The 24,858-nt window shown below is 40.2% G+C and overlaps 1 protein-coding gene across 2 annotated transcripts in view; it reads left to right on the top strand.

Annotated features, from left to right (window-relative positions):
* Positions 1-24,858, top strand: part of cdhr2 (cadherin related family member 2) — a 132,379-nt gene that overhangs the window by 89,154 nt on the left and 18,367 nt on the right. For both annotated transcript variants that reach the window (XM_048542990.2, XM_048542988.2), the window contains 8 exons: positions 5,815-5,886; positions 7,299-7,348; positions 12,003-12,160; positions 17,063-17,165; positions 19,213-19,301; positions 19,395-19,478; positions 19,833-19,910; positions 22,633-22,693. In XM_048542990.2, coding sequence (XP_048398947.2) covers positions 5,815-5,886; positions 7,299-7,348; positions 12,003-12,160; positions 17,063-17,165; positions 19,213-19,301; positions 19,395-19,478; positions 19,833-19,910; positions 22,633-22,693 — 695 coding nt within the window. The remainder of the gene's footprint in view (positions 1-5,814; positions 5,887-7,298; positions 7,349-12,002; positions 12,161-17,062; positions 17,166-19,212; positions 19,302-19,394; positions 19,479-19,832; positions 19,911-22,632; positions 22,694-24,858) is intronic.

Below are 24,858 nucleotides of genomic sequence, written 5' to 3'. Positions count from 1 at the left end.
GATTAGCAAAAGCCAAATGTACAGGTATGTATTACTCCTGCCTGAAATAGCCATTAATTCCTTTGCATGATGGAAGATCCAGCATCTGTATGAATTAATGTGACAGCTTACATTGCCATGGAAATCCAGTAAGCTCTGTCGCAAAAACGTCTCATTGGGTGGGCAAGTACATAGAGGCATAGAGTTAACTTGCATGGAAACAGATCCTTCTGTCTAACTCGTCCGTGTTGACCAAGTTTCCCAAATTATCCTAGTCCCACTTGTCTGCATTTGGCCTGTTTCCTTCCAAACCTATCTGATTCATGTACCTGTCCCAAATGTCTTTTAAATGTTGTAACTTTACCTGCATCTACCACTTCCTCCGGCAGTTCATTCTACATACAAACCATCCTCTGTGTGAAAAAGTTGCCCCTCAGATCCCTTTAAAATCTTTTTCCTCTCAGCATAAAAGTATATTCCTTAGTTTTGAAATCACTCATTCTACAACTTTTCTACGTCCCTTGTGATTTTATATACCTCTATAAGGTCAGCCCTCAACCTTCTATTCTCGAGTGAAGAAAATTCCAACCTAGCCTTATAATAAAAACCCTCCAGTCCCAGCAACATCCTGGTAAATCTTTTTTGAACCCTCTACAATTTAATAATATCTTTCCTATAGCAGGGTGACTAGAACTGTACAGAGTACTCCAAAAGTGCCTTCACCAATCATAATCAAATTATTTTTGATTAGATTAGATTCCCTACAGTGTGGAAACAGGCCCTTTGGCCCAACAAGTCCACACCACCTCTGGAAGCATCCCACCCCCCCCATAACCCACACACCCCTGAACACTACAGGCAATTTAGCATGGCCAATCCACCTAACCTGCACATTTTTGGACTGTGGGAGGAAACCAGAGCACCTGGAGGAAACCCACGCAGACACGGCGAGAATGTGTAAACTCCGCACAATCACCCGAGGCTGGAATTGAACCCGGGTCCCTGGTGCTGTGAGGCTGCAGTGCTAACCACTGAGCCACCGTGCCGACTATGAATTATAAAAATAAAACTTGGCTGAAAATGAACAGAAATGGAAAATTAATATTTTGCATACTATTATGTTTTTAGCAGAGAATCAATATAAGAAAGAAAGAGAATTGTTTGATTGGGGAAGGAAGCAAAATGTGTTGTAGAGAAAATGACAGAAATTGCTGGAAAAACAAAACAGGTCAGGCAGCATTTGTAGAGAGAAGGCAGAGTTAAAATTTCAGGTCCAGTGACCCTTTTTCAGAACTGATGTCCTGAAATTAGATCTGATTTAACAGTTCTGAGGAAGGGTCACTGGACCTGAAATGTTAACTCTGCTTTCAGTCTACAGATACTGCCAGACCTGCTGAATTTTTCCAGCAATTTCTGTTTTTGTTTCTGATTTCCAGCATCTGCAGTGTTTTGTTTTCTTATGCATATGCTGTAGAGAGTATGATTTGGTTTAAAAAGGACTTAAATATGGTTACAGACAAAATATAAGAAAGGGGTTGTCACATTAATTACAGGTCCCCTAATTGTGGGTGAGAAATGGAATTTAACACCTGATCTTTTGTGTATCAACCAGGTGCACAGAATAATGGCAAGCACAACTTAGAAAATAGTTGCCCAGTTATTGGCTAATTTAGAAGCTGACTCTGGATGGAGAGAGTGCAGGATATTAGGCGTGGAGTGGGTTGACAGAAATCCTTCCTCCAAAACCTGGCACTATATTGAAGTTTAAAAAAGCACTTTGAACAGTGTCAAACTGTCACAGCTCACATCCCTCCCCACCCTACACCCTACACCCTACACATTCTGATGAAGGGTCTCGGCCCAAAATGTCAGCTTTCCTGCCCCTAAGATGCTGCTTGGCCTGCTGTGTTCATCCAGCTCCACACCTTGTTATCCCCATCCATTGCCAATCAATTATGGCTGTCATAGACAGACCTCAGGACCCAGAAAGAGATGACATTAAATAAATAAATAAAGTTTTTAACTGTGGATTGCAGACTCTACCATATAAAAAAAACTCATTCATAAAAGGAATTCCTATAGTCCACAGCAAGGGTGGACTGGGACAGGATACTTTTGGGTAAATTTATGTCAGAGCTGTGGAATGCATCCAAGAAGCAAATAGGGAGACTACTGGGCTAGGCTGTTCCAATAAAGACAAAGGAGAGGACTAACAAATCCTGTGAACCCTGGATATCAAAGGATATACAGATTAAGATAAAGAAGAAATGGGAGGCTGATATTGAGGGCTCAAAACAGCAGAATCCCTAGAGAAGTAAAGAATGTGCAAAGGGAAGCTTGACTAGGAAATCAGGAAAGCCAGAAGGGGGGCATGAAAGAATAATGGCAAGGAAAATAAAGGAAAATCTCAAGTTATTTTACAATTGCATTAAAAATTAAAGGATAACTCGGGAAAGAGTAGGGTTTATAAAGGACCAATGTGGTAAATTGTGAATGGAGTCTGATGACAAAGATAGGGTTCTGAATTGAAACTTTGTGTCAGTGTTCTCTTGTGAGAATGCTGATATGGGTACAGAAATCAGACACAAGGACTGTGATATATTTATATATATAATATAGAAGAGGCTCTGTGTATCCTAGCAAGCTTAAAAGTAGATAAATCTCCATGCTTGGACGAAATGTATCCCAAGCTGTTTAGTGAAGCATGGGAAGAAGTATATGGGGTGTTAGCACTAATTTCTAATTCCTTCCTGGCCACAGGATCGGTGGCAGAGGACTGGTGTGCAGCCAATGTGGTATTGTTATTCAACAAAGTATCAGCCCAGGAAACTACAGGCAAATCAGCCTAACCTTACTGGTGGGGAAACTATTGGAAACAATTTCAAGCCACAGCAATAATTTGCACTTGGAGAGGCAGGGATTATTCAAGAATAGTCAGCATGGTTTTATTACGGGCAGATCATGTCTGACCAACTTAATTGAATTTTTTGAAGAGCTAATGAGGTGTGGAGATGAGGGAAATACTTTTCACATGCACTACTTGGACTTCTGCAAGGCTTTCGATAAGGTCCGGCATGGGAGCGAAGATGCGCGCCCATGGGATCCAAGGAAAAATTGCAAATTGGACCCAGAATTGGCCAAGTGGCAGGAAGCAAAGGAAAATGGTTGAAGAGTGTATTTTTTGTGCCTGGAATTCTGTGTCCAGTAGTGTTCCACAGGGATCAGTGTTTGGGCTTTGTTGTTTGTGGATATGTAAGTGATTTAGACTTGAATGTAAGATGCTTGATCAGTAAGTTTGAAAATGATACAAAATAGGTCGAGTGGTAAATAGTGAGGAGGGTAGCCTTAAATTACAGGAGGATTCAGTTAGACTGGGTAGATGGGCTGATCAGTGACAAATGGAATTCAAACTGAATAATTGTGAAGTGATGTATTTGGGCAGGGCAAACATGGCAAGGGATAGGCGATGAAAGGCAGGACCTGAGAACCACTGTGGATCAGATTTAAATCAGTGGAATAAGAAGTCTGGAGTGTTAAAACAAATCATTGCTTGCTTTGCATACAATTCCAATTGGTTATAGATTCTTTGAAGGTGTGACTATAAATTAATGCTATATGGATTGTGCGCATCAGTGCACATCAGAACAGACAGGTTCTGAAGAAGGGTCTCCAGACGCCAAATGTTACCATTGTTTTCTCTCCACAGTTGCTGCCAGACCTGTTGAGACCTTCAGGAATTTCTGTTTTTGAATCGATGTGCATGTCCACCAGCCCCTTAAGATAGCAGGACAGCTAGATACAGTGGTTAAGTATGGGCTACTTACCTCTATTAGCCAAGGCATAGAGTTTAATAGCAGGGTGGCGATGCTGGAACTGTACAAATGTTGCTAAGCCCACAGTTGGTGTATTATGTGCAGTTCTGGAATCCATATTATTGGAGGAATGTGATTGCACTGGAGAAGGTGCAGAGGAAATTTACCAGGATGTTGCCTGGCCTGGAGGCTTTTAGTTGTGAAGAGAGATTGGATAGACTGGGATTGTTTTTCCTTGGAGCAGAAGAGACTGAGGGGACACACAACTAAGATGTGATAAAATTACCAGGAGCATAGACAGGGTAACAAAAAGAAACATTCCACTTGGTAAAGGGAGTAATGATCAAGGGCATAGATTTAATGTAAGGACCAGGAAGTTGAGAGGGGATTTGAGGAAAAAATATTTCACCCAGAGAGTGTTAGAAATCTGGACTTCACTACCTATAAGAGTGGTAGAGACAAAAAGCCTCATAATGTCTAAGAAGTATTTAGGTGTGCACTTGTAAAGCCAAGACATACAAGGCTATGGGCCAAGTGCTGGAAAATGGGATTAGAATAATTAGTTCATTGTTAGTGACTGGCACAGACTCAATGGGCTGAAGGGCATTTTTCTGCACTGTAGACCTCTATGATTCCTTCAACTACATCAAGCCCTAGAAGAATGAACATTTCACTGATGTGCACAATCCATATGGCAACAAGTATTGGAATTAATTTATGGTCACACTTTCAAAGAAACTGAAACCAGTTGGAATTGTGTGCAAAGCAAGCAATTTTATTTTTAACACTCCAGACTTTTGCCAATTGCTTTTGATGGGCCTTGAACATTTTTAAGAAGTCCAGTTGACCCACGCTCTTGATGCTTTTGATTTATCCTATTAACAAGTTCCTTTTACCAGTTTCAATGTTTATTGAATGTTTAATGTCTAATGACCTTGACAGTTAATGAATTTATGCACTTTTCATACATATCATAACTACTTTTAATTTTCCAAAAGGCATCTTACCTCCCCCAAAGATCACCTGATCTCCTCAAATGTGTCTCAGGATTGGCTGTGGATAGAAAGGCATAAAGTTTAGACCTTCTGTTATCAGATTTACATTGCACACTCCTGAGCTATTGCATTCCAAAAAATCCTAAATCTCGAGTGGAGGCAGCTGATGATTTACATGGCCAACTGTGTCAGTGAACCTGCTTGCAGGTAGTTCTCCTCTAACACAATAGTTGCATTCTTGTGTGACCTCGAGCTATAGAAAATCGCCCTATAGAACATCGCTGTAGAAAATCATGTTATAAAGAAATCATTATAGAAAGTCACTGTACCTGTACAGCAAAAATTTGCATTATTCAAGCAGCATCCACTAATCATCAATTGCATTACAGCCAATTCAATTTAAGAAACATGCCTTACAGCAGAACTATCTGTACGCCTCAGTCTTAACCTGATCCAGTTCCCACTCCTGTGAAAATGCAAGACGCTTTGTTTGGGGATGGGTCTTGTGATTTCTGGCATGGTGTGTGATTTTCTCCAGAATGGAGAGGTCTCCATCTTGCTGAAAATCTAGGCCAGTGTCTTTAGGCAGATTGGGGATTAACATAAGAACCATTCCAGGAGATTTTAATTGTCAACTCATTGATTTAGGACATGAAGCAATCTTGAAATAAAATGTTTTGTGTTTTAAAGTCAGCATGTAAATGTTATTGTTACTTATGCTACTGCCAATTTTTGTTCAGTTATTCATGGACGATTCCTTTGGTTATAGTTTCTCTTTTCCACTTGTCATTTGTCACCACCTTTTGGATAAATTTGGTGGCTAATCTCCATAAAACCCTTGTCACCATTAACTCTAACCTCAATGAACTTCGTCATTTCGGGAATTAATGATCTTCAACCTATTTTACGTCACATGTACTGTCTTTGCCAAATCTTGCACTTAACGTCAGTATATTAGTTCAATAAATTAAAGGAGTTCGCAAATAAAGCTTTACCTTTTAATCATTGGCATTTTTAAATATCTACAGGCAAACTTACAATCAATATTGTGGATGCCAATGACAACAGACCTGTGTTTCTTGCCTTGGAAAGAGTATCTGGTAGGTCTTTTTTTAAAATAAAGTTGTACAACATTACTAAGAGCCAATCAATATATTTGTCTCAAGCTATGCTTTGCTTTATAAGAAAGTTGTTGACCCATTCATTTTACTGCCACCGTAAACACTTTAAGGCATTATCATCAAAATTGGTGTTGTCAATAACAGCCCCCAACCTGGCTAGACTTATAGTTTTAATACTTTTGCTTGTGTTACTATTGAATCAACTATCTCCTGCTTCTCGCTGGGAATGCTACTGGCCGCAGGTTGCTGATGCTGCTTGAGGCAGGCTGACTGATTTAAAAGAATGTTAATTTGTGCAATGATTTGCAGTACTTCCTATAAATCGACTGAATTTTACAAAAGGTGTTAATTACAACCATATGTTACTGCTGTATGAGTAATGATGACACAAACATAATGCACTGGATCTTCTCCTAATTCAGTAGCAGATAATATTAATTTGGACTGGTCTTTTATTTAATGTCTAACAGGTAAAGTTTGAAAGTAATTTTCACTTGGTGAAAAGGTGGTGGTACCTATTATCCACTGTCTCGAAATTTTCTTTCCACTGAAATAAATCAAATGGAAATTGTGCGCCATCTATATCAGGCAGCCATTCTGTATAACCAGTTCTTGGTAGTCCCTGGGAATAAATTATTCTCTTGCTCTTTAGTGTTGCAGGTACAGAAATGTTCAAATATTTATTGTCACATTTCAGATATTTTTGTTCTTGAAATGTAGACATTACTGGTGAAGGAATGCTTATTTCCATGCTTAGTTGCCATGAAGGCATTAATACGCAATAGTTTTCACAAAACTCCAACAGCCTTCATGGTCATTTTTCTGCAGGGAGCCCAAGTTGCACAAAATAGGACTAATTATCATTACGTTTGGGTGGCATTAGTAACAGTCTCAATGTCAGAAGGAGATCAATAGCATTACTGCTCGATTAATGCAGACAACTGTGTTTGGTTCCATTTTGAAAAGGGCTACCTCCAAGTGTCCATTGTGCCTATCGAGCTCAAGTGATGGGTCTCAGAGCAACAGGCATGATCTTTTATGTTGCAAAGATGTCATCTGTACTGCTGCCACATTCAAAGTCATCCCCATTCCAAACTGTATTTATGCCCAGCCTGAGTTTGAGGCCTTAATCAGTAGGCCGCATTGGGACATCAGTTTGTCATGCAGTAATAGGCTTACCAAAGTTTATGAGAGGGAGACCTCAAATGTGTAGCAGTCACTTTGATGCAGAAATGGGCACGTGACCTATGAACTTGTCGGTCACCCACAAATGCCAGAAACAAACCCGGAGACTATAATGTCTGATGTCACCAAGAAATAGGTGATTTCATTTGAAATTATATGAAACTGTTTTGAGGCGTAATAACTAATTGAATAATCTTGTATTTCAGTTATCGTGCCAGAATTAGCACCAATTTCTGCTGAAGTTGCAACAGTTAAGGTACATCAAAATTACTATAAATGCAAGTTTTTCTTTGTTACGTACTGAGTAGTAATAAATATCAGTGTCAGTGTTGAACTAAGACTCCACTTGCAATGGATGCATCATTTACAAGACTTATGCAGATATATGACTTTTTTTGGGTGCTCATAATGTTCACGCCTTCCTTTTGTTTAATTCCTTCCAAGACCAAACTGGTATAAGCAACAAACGTACTCTAGAACTAACCTAATGCAATTGTCAAACCTGCAACAGTGAGTGTTCAATTTGTTAAACTGAAAGGCAAAATACCCAAGTAGATTATTTCTGATTTTGAGATCACTCTAATCAGAAGGAACCATGCCCATTTTCATTGAGAAAGAGATGTTTGTCAGGGAGCAGGATGATGTGTTAAAGTAGCAGGCAACGGGTAGTTCCGAGGCTTTTTTGCAAACAGAATGTAGATGTTCTGCGAAGTGGTTGCCAAGTCTAAGCTTCGTTTCCCCATCGTAGAGGAGACCACATTGTGAGCAGCGAATGCAGTAGACTAGATTGTGGGAAGTGCAGGTGAAGTGTTGCTTCACCTGGAAGGTATGTTTGGGCCCTTGGATAGTGGGGAAGGAGGAAGTAAATGGGCAGATGTTGCACCTTTGCTGGTTACAGGGGAAAATGCTGTAGGGCCGTGGGGAGGTGCTGGGGGTGAAGGAAGTGTGGACTACGGTGTCCCAGAGGGAATGGTCCCTGCGGAAGGCGGACAAGGGAGGAGAGGAGAATATGTGTCTAGTGGTGGCATCTCACTGCAGGTGGCAGAAGTGGCATTTGATGATCTTCTGGATGTGGATGCTGGTGGGATGGTAGGTGAGGATAAGGGGAACCCTATCGCTGTTGTGGGAGAGAAGAGAAGGGGTGAGGGCAGAAGTGAGGGAGATGGATCGGACCTGGTTGAGAGCCCTGTCAACAACGGAGCTGGGGAATCCTCAGTTGAGGAGGAAGGTAAACTTTTTGGAGGCTCCCCTGTCGAAGTTGGCCTCGTCTGAACATATCCAATGGAGACGGTGGAACTGAGAGAATGGGATGTGAGGATGTGTAGTCCAGGTAGCTGTGGGAGTTGGTGGGTTTCTATTGGATATTAGTGGCCAGTCCATCCCCAGAAATGCAAACAGAAATGTCAAGAAGGGAAGGAGGAGCCAGAGATAGACAAGGTGAAAGTGAAGTCAGGGTGGAAATTGGAGGCAAAATTGATGAAGTTTACCAATTCCAGATGAAAGAGGGAAGCAGCACCGATGGTATCGTCGATGTATTGGAGAAAGAGTTGTGGGTGGAGGCCGGAGTAGAACCAGAACGAGGAATGTTCCATGTACCCCATGAAGAGACAGGCATAACTAGAGCCTATGCGGGTACCCATGGCAACCCCTGTTACCAGAAGAAATTGAGAGGCGTTAAAAGAGAAGTTGTTGAGGATGAGGACAAGCAGAGGAGGGTGGTGGTGGGTGGGGATGGTTCAGGTCTTTGCTCTCGGAAGAAGTGGAGAGCCCTAAGATTCTCCTGGTGGGGAAAGGATGTTTAAATGGATTGCACGAACATGGTAAAGTGGAGGTGTTGACATTAGCGTAAGACGTCAGATGAATCATGGATGTTTGTGGGTAGGGATTGGACCTGGGGGGTGGGGGGGTCGCAGAAGTAGAAACTGAGTCAAGGTAGGAAGAGATGTGTTCAGGAGCAGGCTGAGACAATGGGTCTATTTGAACAGTCCTGTTTGTGGATTTTTGGCAGGAGGTAGAAATGAGCTGTGCAGGGTTAGGGAACTATTTGCTTAGAGGCGGATGGGTGGAGATCACCGGACGAAATGAGATCCGTAACCGTAGTGGATACAATGGCCTGATGTGCCATGGTGAGGTCATGGTCCAGGGGAAGGTAGGAGGAGGCATCTGAGAGCTAGCACTCAGCATCTGCAAGGTAGAGGTCAGTACGCCAGACCACAACAGCACTATGCTTATCGGCAGGCTTAATGAAAAAGTCAGGGTTAGATTTTAGTGCATGGAGTGCAGTCAGTTTGGGGGGAGATAGATTGGATTTGGTGAGGGGGCAATGAAATTGAGGTGGATAATGTCACGTTGACAGTTCTCAATGAAAAGATTGAATGCAGGTTAAAGGCTGGAGGGAGGGGTCCAGGTAGAGAGACAGTTTTGGAGGTGGGCAAAGGGGTCTGTGGGACGAGGAGAGGACCCTTGTCCAAAGAAATGAGCACGGAGGTGAAGACGGCAGAAGAGTTTGGCGTCATGTCGTGCCCGAAATTCGTTAAGGTGGGGACGCAGAGGAATAAAGCTGAGGCCTTTCGGGATGACAATTTAGGCCTGAGGGTTGATAATGTGGTAGAAAGCTGTTTTCTGATAAACACAGGTAATTAGATCTTGTAACAAAGTCTATGCTTGAAAGAAAGCCCTTGACATATGGCCTGTTTCAAAGAGAGTTCTTTTCATGAACAAAAACAAAGTTTCTGGAAAAGCTCAGCAGGTCTGGAAGCATCTATGGAGGAGAAAACAGAGTTAACATTTTGGGTCCGATGACCCTTCCTCAGAACTGAGAGTTCTTTTCATACTGGAGATCTGTTATGTCCCAGACATTAGCCACCTTTGGAGACAGAAAATTTTGGAAATATTTAGCAGGTCTGATACTATCTGTGGCGAGAGAAGCAGTGATAATATTTCAGGTCCATTAGCTTTCTTCAGAACTGCTGTGGTTCAGATCTGCAGTGTTTTGCTTTTGTAGATACTTAACTTCTTTCCAGAATGTATGAACAGAAAAGGCGTGAACTGAATGAGGGTGAATATGCATTTTGAAACCATGATCTTCCTTTATTTTACTTAACACAAACTATTGTTTAAATGTAATTCAGATACTTCTTTAATTATGAGATACCATTAAGACTGCTTGTAAATTTTAACTTATTATTGATGAGTGAACTAAAATTAGAATAATTTGAGAATGACCAGCTTGTCCACACAAATATAATGATGCCTTTGAAGAATTGTTAGACTTTGAATTTGATATCCCTGGCTTAACAGTTCAAAATGATTGTAGATTCTGGTAACAACTACAGCTAACAAACACAAAAAGATCACTAGACAAAGATAAAGGCAGTGAAGAGTCTATGCAGCAGTGTAAAATAACAAATCGGAAATTGAGATTTCACAGCACATGATTTTCTTTGCACTGAATTTTACAGAAACATTTTGGAGACTGGCTTTTTGGTAGTGTCAAAATAGCTCGGTTTGAGATGTAAAAAAGATTGGTAATATTTTTGGAGGGTCAGTGGAAAATAAATTTGGATATAGTGAAAAACAAGGTGTTAACATTGTCACCAGGCTACTTTACAATGCTGACATATGCTATCTGCACCTGTAAAAGCTTTTAAAATTTACAAAATAATATAACTCTCAAATGTTGATGTCTCTTAGTCTTTGGAGGTTAATTAGCTTAAAGTATTCATAATCAGGGAAGGCAAATTGTTTGAAGAGATGCAAATGTCAGAGGCAGTTTTGAGAGGGAGAGTTTCTTTTGAGATATCCATGCATTTGTGTTCTTTTCAGTTCCCAAGTAGTAATCTAATTTCATTTTTAAAGTATCACTGATGTATAGAAACAATTCCATGATCCAATGCATTCTCAGTTGAATGAAAAATGACATTTTTCTTCTTGTCACTTTTGTTTCTATTGCTAATGACCTTAGATTAGTGCCATCTAGTCATGACTCCAGTTTTTGTTTATTTGTTCAATCAAAACTCTTTCTGACTTTAAAAACAAAAACAGAAATAGCTAGAAAAATTCAGCAGATCTGGAGCATCTGTAAGGAGAAAGCAGAATTAATGTTTTGGGCCCAATGACCCTTCTTAAGAACTGATTTTAGATAGGAAAAAGGTTTGTCTCTATGCTGAAGATGGATTGGGGAGGTGGAGCAAACAATAGGTGGAGATGTAGCCCAGAGAGAGAGAGAAAAAAATAGTAGAGCAGAAAAAGACATGGGTAAAGGTCAGCCTGGATGAATCAATAACTGCTATGGGTACCATTAGTGCCTTACAATGGATTGTTTGTGGTAGCAGCGCAAATGGTAACAAGTCCTGGTGTGTGGGGGTTTGGGTAAGGACATGGGAAAAAGTGCTCAGACCCAAAATTATTGAACTTGATGTTGAATCCTGAAGACTGCAGGGTTCCCAAGTACAAAGTGAGGTGCTATTCTGCCAGCTTGCACTGTGCTTCACAGGAGCACTACAGCAAGCCCGAGACAGAGACATTAGCCAGGGAATATGGTGATGTGTTGAAATGGCCCTTTAGGATTTTAATCACATCAATTACGTCTTTCCTGAGCCTTCTTTGAACCATTTTCTCCGGTTTATCCACATAACTAATTTTTGAAGCCATTGTAGGCAAATAATTTACCAAGCCTAGTACCTTTCCTGTTGTTTTTTAATCATCACAGCAGGAAAATGTTCTTGGGCTGCTTGAATCCTTATCAGGTATCCTAGAGCTGACTGATGTAGAGATCTGAACCTGAACTTTGGCAGTGAACATGCTAATGCTTTATTATATTGGCTACTGAAGTCACATTAAACTAAATGTAAGCACACAACAGTTGATAACAAATAAGATATTCATTAATGCAAAGCTTTTCTTGACAGGCAAGCGACAATGACACTGGAAAAAATGCAGCAATTGAGTTTTTTGTTGTCAAAGTTTTATTCATTTTCTCGGATGGGAAACCAAACAAAGTATTGCCTGATGTATTTGAAGCTTCAAGATCTACATTTGTCGATGGTGAATACACAGCAACTATCAAGTAACGTAAATTTATGTATTATTCATATCATGAGTGATCTAAAGACAACAATGCAGATTGCAAAACTGCAGTAAGACAACTGTACTGACAATAAAGGAAATTATTAGTGACACAGCTAGGGCAGTCTTCTGTTGCTAAAAAAAGTCCACACTAGATCTTCTGCACTTGGCTGTGCTGCAACTGAATTAATGCACAATAGGCAGCCAGGAGGGGAAATTGCCAGGTGTCCTACTGGAATGCTGCCTGGTTTCTACACTAATATGTTTCTGCTGGGTGGCATCTGCTGTGATGAAAATGGTAAATCTCAGGAAGGTGAATACTTCCTTTCAGTCCTAATTCAGGCGAATGCTCATTATTGTAGACAAACACAAATTGTAATTTCAGTATTGGAAGGCGATAGCAAAAAACTTTGATAATGAAATGGGCAAGCTTATTAGATAATGTCATCATTAGGGCTGAGTTTAGTCAGGGGGCAGTGACCTTGAAGTCAAATTGGAAAGTTATGGGCATCACTGACTCTGCTGTTTCTGGGAGTCCTAATTAATTCAATAGCAATTAGAGAATTAACCATCTTTTGTCAGGGCTTTTGCCTCTTTAAGGGTAGAGACCTACTTTTGGCATGAACAGGTAGAGAGGGTGTTTCCGTAGGAGTGATTCTTGCCACCAGGGTAGGAGGGTGCTATCTCCGTGGTAATCCACGTGGAAGTCGCTGGGTTTTACCTGGCAGTCTCAGTCTTGGCAGAGCGTCCCGCCCATGGCTGGTAAATGCTAGGAGGGAGGAGACTCCTTTATTTGATAATCCAGGGCTTCAACTATTCTTATAATGAAAGGCTCCACTTTCTCTATTGCTGAAAGAATTCCTTGGGATGGTGATGGATCTCCATGAGCACCGCTCCCCCATCCAACACTTCACCCCTCCACCTCCCCCGACAACAAACTTGTTAACTTTTGTCCTGATTTTGCCTGCTTCTCACCCAGCCCTTGAGGATACAATTGAGTTTTGCCTTTGATGTTTTGTGCTTTCTCCAGCAGTCATTATGTTTCTCGTGATCCTTTGTTCTAGTAGTGTGTTGTGTTCAGTTTCTGTTCTCAGCAACATTGTAGAATTACAGAATGGTACACTACAGAAGGCTGCTATTTAGCCCACTGTATCTGTGTCAAATCTTTGAAAGTGTTTTTCAGTTGTTCCCTGGATCTGCAAATAATTCCTTTTAAATATATATCTAATTCTGTTTTTCTCTGTTGAATGAATTCCAACAAACATTCCAAATCGTAATCTCTGGTTGTATAAAACAAATTATTTTCACTACCTATCTAGCTATCTTCCAATAGGCTTCCTATTGGAAATCTTTTCATTTTTCCTATTTAGCTGAACAGACAAAATCATAACTGGATACCCATGGATGTTTGGTCATTTCAAGAAATGCTCTTGACCACCTTTTGCCACCTGGTCAATATCATATGCAAGAAATAGTACGACACTTTATTTTCCAGACCATTTGTGTAGAATGGCACTTCACCTTCTTAAAGACACTGGACAATAGCGTCAGTAAGTTTTTGTCAATGACCAGTGAGCTGTTATTTCAGATGCTTCATGAAAATACTCTATTTATGATCCATCTGTCATTCTTTCATGACGCTATATGAGAAAAGGAATGCCTGGATATTCAAGGGTAAGTGTAACCCAATTGGCTGAATCTAAGATGCCAGCATACATTTTCCAGATCCAGGTATATGTATCTAATACTGATGGTAGGAAACTTACTTCTCAGAATGTGAGTCAACAGAAATCGCAATACAAAGTTATCTATCTAATGTGATGATATACGTAGTTATCAGGCAGAATAGACTGACTCATGTAAACAGAGTATTGATCTGCTGTGATCTGAAGTGTGGCTTGTCCTTCTTGTAGGATTGCTATAGTACAGAACTATGAGAAAAGCAGTATAGGCTTGCATAGAGCAACATCATTCTTGTAACCACCTTATTTCAACCTCAGCAATCATCACACATTTTTCTGCAACATCTGTTGCCTGCAACTTGGATTTCCTTTCTCTTAATTTTGCTTGCCTTTTCTTAGACCAGTACACTGTTTTGGCAAAATGATACAAATATCTCAGGAAGAGGCACCCAGCAATTACTTCCCTATCTTTCTACAAAGTACTAGGGTGCACTTGATCAGGTCTTAGGGATTTATCTACCATTATGCATTTTAAACATCCAGCATCTCCTCCTCTGTATTGTGGATACTTCTTAAGATGACACTTTTTATTCCCCACATTCTCTAGCTTCTATATCCTTCTCTACAGTAAACACTGATGCACAAAAGTATTAGCGAGTTTTGAGAAGATTTGTAGCTCAGGTTGAGCTTCTGGATGTGAGTTTGCTCGCTGAGCTGGAAGGTTAGTTTTCAGACGTGTCGTCACCATTCTTGGTAACATCATCAGTGAGCCTCCGATGAAATGCTGGTGTTATGTCCCACTTTCTATGCAAAAAAAGTATGTTTAGTGTCTCACTCACAGATAGGCGGCCTCAGTGATCTTTAAGAGCCCCTATTCTCTCCCGAGCTAATCTTGTCCTTAATGTTTTTTGTAGAATATCTTTGGATTCTCCTTAACTCCATTTGCCAAAGCTGCCTCATATCCCTTTTCTGCACTTCTGATTTCCCTCTTAAGTATACTTCTACTGTCATTATCCTCTTCTAGGGATTCATTTGATCCCTGCTGTCTATACCTGACATATGCTTCCTTTTTTTTCTTGACCAGTTCGTCAATTTATCCAGTCATCCAGCATTCCCTGCACCTACCAGTCTTGCTCTTCATCCTGACTGGAACATATTGTTTCTGGACTCGTGTTATCTTATTTTTGGAGGCTTCCCACTTTCCAGCCATCCCTTTACCTGTGAATATCTGTCCCCAATGAACTTTTGAAAGTCCATATAGTCATAGAGTCATACAGCATGGAAACAGATTCTTCAGTTCAATCAGTCCATGCCAAACATAATCCTCAAACTAAACAAGACAGACTGTTGGGCTAAAAAATGGCAGATAGAGTTCTATCTGGATGAATGTGAGGAATTGCACTTTGGTACAATTATCAAGGGTAGCGCTTATACAATTGATAGTACAGCTTTGGCAGTGTTGTAGAACTGAGGGACCTTGGGGTGCAGGTACATAATTCTTTGAAGTCTGCACCACATAGAGGCAGGATGGTTAAAAAGGCATTTGGCACGCTTGCCGCCATTGCTCAGTCCTTTGAGCAGAGGAGTTGGGAAGTCATCTTGAGGTTATACAGGACATTCGTGAGGCCTTTTCTGGAATATTGTGTCCAGTTCTGGTTGCCCAATTATTGGAAAGATATTATCGAGCTGGAGAGTGTTCAGAAGAGGTTTACCAGGATATTGCCAGGTCTGGAAGGTTTGAGTACTAAATAAGGCCTTATTAGCTGGGACTTGTTTCACTGGAAGCTGAAAGGCAACCTGATGGAAGTTTATAAAATAATGAGGGACATAGATAGATTAATGCTTGTTGTCTTTTCCTTAGGATGGGAGATTTCAAGAATATGGGGCACATTTTTAAGGAGAGAGGAGAGAGATTTTGAAAAAGACATAGGTGGCAAATTGTTTGCATAGAGGGTGGTTCGCGTGTGAAATAAAACCTCCCAAGGAAGTGGTGGATACTGGTACGATTATAACGTTCAAAAGGCAGTTGGATAAGTACATGAATAGGAAAGGCTTTGAGGGATATTATCCAGGAGTAGGTAGGTGGACTAGCTTAGTTTGGGTTCTGCTCAGCTTGGACTGGTTGGACTGAAGGGTCTGTTTCCGTGCTGTATGTGTCTATGACTCTATTACTCTGTGGATGTACCTTCTGGAATATCTTCCCTGATTACAACCATAATGTTATCGCTAAGCAAAAATGCTACTCCCCCTCCTCTCTCGCCCCCTTTTCTATCCTCCCTACAGCATCTTGAAAGTGTTTCCATGCTGTACATATTTAAGTCTCTATAATTTATTTTTATGAGGGATTAAATAGTAAAATGTAGTGAATTTTTTTTATCAGTGATTCTTTTACAAATAGTGAATTCACCACTGGACTCTTAGAACTTTATCTTCTTTGTCCTCACCATGTATCCTGAGGTTTACTCATGGTGGATACTGGGTGAGTGCCATGGAGGCCATCGGGGAAAAAATGTAGTGTGAGGGGGAATGGGGTGGCTTGGAAGGTTGGAGTGGCCATAAAAGATAGACGGGGGCATGCTTTTGTAAAGTGGCTTAGGTTGGCAAATATGGGAGAGAGGTTGGGTAAAAATGGCGTGTGAGCTGGAGAGCCAATTTTTGTTTTATTGTGTCTTCATATATCTCGAATAAAATACCATAGGGGTGCCAAGGCCAGCCATACTTCAGACTGCCTTTTTACCCAGCCCCCTCCAGGGCTAGCAGGCCAATGCGTACAACTGTTAACACTCACCCTGGAATGAAAACCCAATTGGCTGGGGTCACTTTCTCCCCCAAGGCAGTTTGCAGAGTTACGAATGAGTCCACCTGTATGCTCCTGACTTGACAGGATTAAATGTCTCTTTTGTTGTCATTATCCCACCCTTCCATAGTGTGGCAATTGACCTTGATATGATGTCACCAGGTAATGGCTTGAATAAATATGAAGTATGTGGAAATTCACAGTTTTGTTATTGCTTCCAGGATTATTTCTAAAGACACAGCTCTAGGATTGTTCCAATTTTTATTTTAATTTGCCAATCAGTTGAATCATTTATTTAGTGACTTTTGAATGGATGCCTTTCTCTGAACACACAGTAATGTATAGCACTATAAAATATATTCTCATTAAAAATGATTTTAACCTACCTTGCCTAATGATTTTAAAGTAGTCCTTTGATTCTTAGGATTAAATCATCACTGGATAAAACATTGAAAGGACAGTACAAGGTAACTGTAGAAGCAAGAGATGGAGGCAAACCCACTTTATATGCAAGCAATGATCTGGATGTAAGTATTATTAAGATTATTCAGTTTATTATAGAATCCCATTCAACTTTTAATTAATATTCTCATTGTTGAACTGACATCAGGTGTTAGTCACCTTGGCCCAAACAAGAAAAATAGCCATTAAGATGGCCTCCCTCTGTCATCCTCAATTTGGGTGACCTGCAATTTCTATAATTCTAGTTTCTAAGGTATTGATCCCAGTTAAATAACTCATAGATATACATTACTCCATTCATCTCCCCAACCTCCTATATTATACATCAAAAATTACAACCAGTGCATTAAAACGTAACTTCAAAGTTACAAGGCACCAAGAGGCCTTTTTGAGTATTGCTTTTGTTCATTTCAGCTGAACTTTTGCACTTTAGAGCATCGAACAGCCACAGCATTAATTGTGGGATGGTGTTCTTTATTTTTGTATCTGCTAGTTATTGAAAGGGAGCCATTTCAAAATCAGCCAGTTGGCTCTACAGCGCTCCATTAAGTGGGTACTCTGGCTGTAGTCCAGCTCTCCCAGTAGAGAGATGGCTGGTAGTGAGTTAAACTTGAGGTGCCTCAGGCAAAGAGCGACATTGATTGGATTTGTCCTACTTTTTGTGAATGGAACATACCCGGGCAATTTTCCATATTGTCGAATAGATGCCAGTGCTGTAGTTATATTGGAACAGGGAAGCTAGGGGTGCAGCAGGTTCTGGAGCACATGTCATTAGTACTATTGCTGGAATGTTGTTGAGATCCATGGCCTTTGCAATATCCAGTGCCTCCAACCATTTCTTGATATCACGCGGAGTGAATCGAATTGACTGAAAACTGGTATCTGTAATGCTGGGGACCACTGGAAGGGGCCAAGATGGTTCATTTACTCAGCACTTCTGGCTGAAGAGAGCTGCAAATGTCTCAGCCTTATTTTCGTGGATTCTTCTGTCTTACCTTTTGCACTGATATGTGGGGCTGTCCCATCATTGATGATTAGGATATTTGTGGAGGCTCCTTCTGCAATGAGTTGTTTAATTGTCCACCATCATTCATGACTAGATGTTGCAAGACTGCAGAATTTAGATTTGATCTATTGTTTGTGGAATTATTTAATTCTCTCTATCACTTGTTACGTATGTTAATTGGCATGCGAGTAGTCCTGTTTGGTTGCTTCACCAAGATGATACCTTATTTTTAGGTATGCCTGGTGCTGCTTGTGGCATCCCCTGCTGCACTCTCCATTGAACCAGTGTTGATCCCCTGGCTTGATGGGGCATATACCAGGCCATGAAGTTGAAGATTGTGCTGGAGTACACTTTAGCTGCTGTTGATGACCCAAAACTCCTCTTGGCTGTCTGGTCTTGTGTTGCTAGGTGTGTTCAAAGTCTGCTCCATTTTGTGCACTGATAGTGCCACACAACATAATGGAGGTTATTCTCAATGTGAATGTGGGACTTCTTTTCCACAAGGACTGTGTAGTGATCACTCTTACCAATACTGTTGTGGATAGATGCATCTGCAGGTGATGGATGGATAATGATGAGGTCGAGTACATTTTGTCCTATTGTTGATTCCCTCACCACCTGATGCGCACTCAGTCTAGAAGCTATGTCCTATAGGACCTGACCAGTTTAATTGGTAGTGTTGCTACCTAGCTACTTTCGGTGGTGGATATTGAAATCCCCCACCCAGAGTATATTTTGCACCCTTGCCAACCTCAATGCTTCCTCCAAGTGTTGTTCAATATGGAGGAATATTAATTCATCTTCCATTTCCTCCACTCTGCATGACTTATCTAAGAATTGTAACCGGTTTAAAACTGGCAGGAATTTGTCAGGCTTTCAACAGTGGCCTGCATGGAGTTGCCTGAATATCATATATATATATACATATGTCTTTCATTGATAAATATACAAAACCATGGTAGTGAGGTTGGTGACAATATTGTCAAGCTGTTTTATGAGATCAGGAAAAGGACATAAGGGTGGGATGCGAATGGAGCATAATGAAAATTTGTGTAAACAAATCATAATTATTGTATTTGTTTACCTATTGTAACATATTTTTACAGTTAATTACAGTGGATGAGAGTTACAAGGCACGATTAGAGTTTAGTGTGGCCCCTGAAGAAGTTCAGCAAAATATGAATGAAATAATTGCGTAAGTTGCCAATCCTTTCATCAAAACAAATGCTTGCTACACTGTAATCTATTTCCTACAAATCTTTAAAGATAAATTTGATTCTGTTTATAGCTTGCTTCGGGAAGCCACATATTCAAATCCATACGTGGCAAGTGTAACTGCTGTCACCAATAAGAATGTACAACCATTAGACAGGTATGGCATAAATATTCCCATGCTTTTTCAGCAAAAGGTACATTATTTATCTAAAGGGTAGCATCGGTAGCAACAAACTGATTATGGTATAGATTGGAACCCAGAAAAAATGTTAATAAAAGAAGCTAGATAGTCAAATTTTGTTTTAAGACTTTCAGTATATGCTTGACAATCACACATTAAGTGTATTTGTGAAAATTTCTACTAGTTGAGATTTCAGATAATGCAGCGTACCTAGTATTCACTTTTAAAACGTTATAAGCAAATTAAGTGATATTTTGCAATTAAATAATGTGACAACATAATTTTGAACTTGTTTTATTAGTTTAATTGGAAGAAATAATTTTCTTTCAGAAACATGGCTAAAGCTACAATGGAGCTGTATTTTGTATATAACAATGGAACAGCCATTCCTCCTGACAACATCAATAGGTACTTTTTTAAATTCTTCCTTTTATGCACTAAAAGTTAGAAAAATATTCTGTATGAAAGGGAAGAGACAGAGACTAGCTAGTAATTCATGCATTCTGACTCGGGGCTTGTTGGCAAACTATATTGTTACTCTATGCAGGACATTCATAAAATGACATGGTGGAAACAACATCAGTTTGTGAACTGATGCTGGAAAATACAACTTATGTAAGTTAATTAAACAAAATTGCCAGGGGAGAAGATCCTCTCCATTAAACATTTAGTACATTTTACATTTTAGTTGTGATAGTAGCATTGATAAAATTGTCTCCATTATTAATATTTAAATGTTTATTAATTATGGTAATGACATACAAAGAATGACTTAACAAAATCTATACTGTATCTCACTTTATCCTCTATATAAGAAAGTGGCATTTATGGTTTAGTTTCTATGTTATATGCAATTGGCAGAACTGTGTCCACAATTGTGCCGGTATTGAGAAGAATTTTGATTTCTTGATTTTCTGCTATGATCCAGTTGGGAGAGGTGAGCTGATTCATTGTCCCATTCCTTCACTGGTCATAAAAGAAAAGCTTGAACTTAAAGAGGGAAGTGATGTTACCAATTTTAGAAATATATGTATATAATGTATATAAATAATCTGATCGTATCTAGCTTAATATCAAAAATGTCAGCCATATTCCTTTAGCAACAATTAAAGAAGTAGTTTATTACAAAAAAAGTACACAAATGAAGATTTAAGGATGATGAGCAAAATGCATGCAGTTTTTTTTAAACAAATTCACACATACACACTTCGGCAAAATAACAGTTAAATTCAGTGAAAACGATCATTCCTAGATTGTTTAAGTGTTGAGCTGTAGCCAAAGTAATTTTGCTTACAAGCACTTGACAGTGGGGTGTGTCCTGTAAGGATCAGGTGTGGCTGGCTGAATTCTGGAGACAATGGTGATAGATTCTGGATTCTGCTTTAAAAATTCTCAGGTTGCAACAACTGCCTTACATACCCTCCACTTGAGTTGAGGAGGTATTCCAATGAGTTTGCAACCTACGAACTTTGATGGTTTCAAAGAAAAAAGAGAGAGGATGAATGCTGTTGACACAAGCAAGCTATCTCTCTGGCTGTTTGTGTCTAATCCAATAGCTTTACTGAAACTTCAAGCTGAGTCATATGATCTCTTTTTGAAAGTATTATTGACCCTGTGACTACAGGCAAGAGTTTGTGTTCCTTTTAGTTCAACCACTTATTTTTTGTTTCAGCCAATTTCCTTTATTTTGCAAAGTGTTGTTTATAAAAAGTCTAAGATCTAGCTAAATGTTCAGTCATTGATATAATTCAGGTATCACATCTTTATGACACAATTTAAAGTCATTTTTCTGTCTGTGAGGGCAAAATATGTCACGGGGATGGATATTACATGCCCCTGCTGGCTCTTTTTGTGGTGAGATAATTGCAACATAAGATGGATATCCAGTACACAATCTTGCCATTCACCCTTGTGCTTAACCCTATAATACGGGGGCTGGGCACCAAAATTGGTAACATACCAACCATATGTAAATAAATAAATCTCATAAAAACCCTGTCTCCTTTGCAACAGCTTCCAGTTCTTCACATTTAGGCATCTAGTCTTGAAATGCCATGAAAGCCTCACCAACTCAGACTTCTTCAATAACTGTTCATATCTCAGTAGAACTCTGGCTGAAAGACTTCAGAGTCCTCATCAACAGTGACTTGGCAGTTCAGTTGACAGAATTGATTAGGACCTAAAGATCACCGCAGCACAATTAGATCTGTAGCAGCTGGTGAAGGAAACCAACTAGAGATTAAAAAGAAACCTGAACCCATTTGCACCAATCGAGCTGCCACGGATATAGCTTTTTAATGGTACTATCAGTAAAAGTGACCACTGGAACTGAAATCTCATTTTCACATTGACGAATCGATTATTTTGTTGTGTGGCCTGAATGGGATAGATTTTGAACACAGATAGCAACTCGAGACTGGCCATCCAGTTGCTGTGGACCATCAGCAACAGCAGAATTGTACTGCAATTCATTTCCGCAACTTCGTGGCCCTCCATATCCCCCACCCTGCCATTAACAGCAGGCCAGTGATCAACTTGATTCAGGAGGGTATGCCAGCACCAGGCATACCTAAAAATGAGCTGATCACCTGATGAAGCTAAAAAGCAAGACCGAAACAGCAGAGGTGGCAAGTGATTGACAAGACAAAGCAATTGTATACCGAATGGATGAGATCTAAACTCCTGCAGTCAAGGAGTAACCTTAGAATGGCATTTCCTGGTTTGCAGTGTTTGAGATGCTACGCAGCTGAGGTTTGAATACTGCACCTATGGTGTCAATGCAGAAGGTCCCAGCAGCAGTGAGCAATTCCACCTGTGTGACTGTAAGATTCAACAGGAAGGTGCTGTTGAGCTCCGGTGCATAATTAAAAAGTTAGCAGCATAAAATTGCTTGAGAAAAAAACTCCCATGACCTACAGATGGAAATCATCCATAAAATTCCCCAAAAATAACATTTAGCCATTAACTGTTTCTCTGCACAGATGTTACCTGACTTGTGGAGCTTTTGCTGTACTTTTTGTTCCGAATTTTAGATTTCCAGTAACCACAGCATATTGCTTTTGTGCCATTTTGTATCTTCCAGTTGAATTCCACATTTTGCTCATCCTGCCTATAATTTGCTCCTTTTCAGCATACTTCAGTTTAACCCCGAGGCTGTAAAGAACCTGATAGACCTTGGTCTTTTGAATATTGTAAGTACTGACATCTAATAAGGATGACCAGCTATTTCCTACTATGAAGACTAAAGGCATTGCTTTTGTTTTCACTCTAAACTCCCTTCCTACTGATTCTACTGTGGCTACATCTTTAGACTAAATCAATCTGTTTGTGACCTCGGTGCCGTATTTGTTTCTATGATGAACTTTTGATCAGATATTCACACTTCTGTTATGACTGCCTGTTTCCACCTCACCAACATCACTTGACTTTCTCCCCTTCCTAGGTCATCTGCTGCAAAAAACTCTCATTCATGTCTTTGCTTCCATGTGACCTACCTATTTCAACATACTCCTGTCTGGTCACTCGCATTCGACCTCCTGTAAACCCAAGGTTATCCAAAACTCTGCTTCCCATGTCTTGCTTCACACCAAGTTACTTTCAACTCCCACATTGTCTGAAATACATTTGTTGCCAGTCAATCACAATCTTGATTTTATTATTCTTAGTTTTATTTTCAAATTCTTCAGAGATTTCTCTCTTCCCTATCTCTGTGAGCTCCTCCACTTTTGCCAACCTCTGAGACATCCACGTTCCTCTCTTTCTGATCTCTTAGCCATCCTTGACTCATTTGCTTCACTATTAGTGGCCAAGCCTTTGGTCGCATAAGCCCTAAGGTAAGGAATTCCCCCTCTATATCTCTCTGCCTTTCTACATTAAAACCATAAGATATAGGACAAGAATTAGGCCATTTGGTCCATCAAGTCTGCCCTGCCATTTGATTATAGCAGATATATTTCTCAAGCCCATTCTCCTGTCCTCTCCTCATTAGCTTTTATTCCTTAATAATCAAGAACATATCTATCTCTCAATTGTATTCAATAGCACGGTCTCCACAGCATTCTGTCGCAATGAGTTCCACAGATTCATCAACCTCTGGCTCAAGAAATTCATCCCATCTCAGTTCTAAAGCGTTATACCTTCACTCTAATGTTGTGCCCTTGTCTCCTAGTATCTCTTACTTGTGGAAACATCCAGTACGTGCCCATGCTATCCTGGCCGGTCAGTATTATTTAACTTTCAAAGAGATCCCCCTCATTCTTCTGAACTCTGTCAAGTACAAAGCCAGAGTCCTCAAACGCTCCTCATATGACATGCACTCTATCCCCAGGATCATTCTTGTTAACCTCCTCTGGACATGCTCCAATGCTAGCACATAATTAGATAAGGGGCTCAGAACTGCTCACAATATTCCAAATGTGGTCTGACAGAACCTGATACAACCTCAGCAGTACATTCTTGCTCTTGTAATCTAGCCCTCTTGAAATGAAAGCTAACTTTGCATTTGCCTTTCTAACTGCCAAGTGAACCTGCGTGTTAACCTAAAGGGAATCTAGGACTCCAAAGATACTTGGTGCTTCAGATTTCTGAAGATTTTCCCCATTTAGTAAATAGTCAATGCTTCAATTCTTCCTCAAAATTGCATGACTTCAGAATTTTTCATACTGTATTCCATCTGCCACTTCTTTTCCCATGCTCTTAGACTGTCCGGCTCCTCTTACAACCTTCACATCTCTTCAGCACCACCTGTCCCAACACCTACCTTTGTATTATCTGCAAACCTAAGAACAATGCCCTTAGTTCCTTCGTCCAAATAATTATTATGTAATGTGAATAGTTATGGTCCCAACACTGACCTCTGGGGAATCCTACTAGTCACTTGCTTCCATCCTGAAAAAGACCCCTTTATCCACACTCTCTGCCTTCTGCATTCAGGCAATCCTTTATCCATGCCAGTACCTTGCTCCATACATCATGGCTTCTTATCCTAATTAGCACCCTCCTATGCAACATCTTGTCAAATGCCTTTGGAAATCCAAATAGATCATGCCCACTGGCTGTCCTTGATCTAGTTTACTTATTAGCACATCAAAGACATCCTTTGATTAAGCTTTGCTGACTCAGCCCTATTTTACCACCAAGTACATGCAATCATGTGGTGGCACAGTGGTTAGCACTGCTGCCTCACAATGCCAGGGACCCAGGTTTGATTCCACCCTTGGGTGACTGTGTGGAGTTTTCACATTCTCCCCGTGTATGCATGGGTTTCCACCGGGTGCTCCGGTTTCCTACCATAGAGCAAAGATGTGCAGGTTAGGCGGATTGGCCATGTTAAATTGCCCGTCAAGGGCTGTTTAAG

This window comes from Stegostoma tigrinum, chromosome 13 (genome assembly GCF_030684315.1).
Source record: "Stegostoma tigrinum isolate sSteTig4 chromosome 13, sSteTig4.hap1, whole genome shotgun sequence".
Classification (NCBI taxonomy): domain Eukaryota; kingdom Metazoa; phylum Chordata; class Chondrichthyes; order Orectolobiformes; family Stegostomatidae; genus Stegostoma; species Stegostoma tigrinum.
Note: the sequence above shows the minus strand (reverse complement) of the source record. Positions and strands in the feature narration are given on the sequence as shown.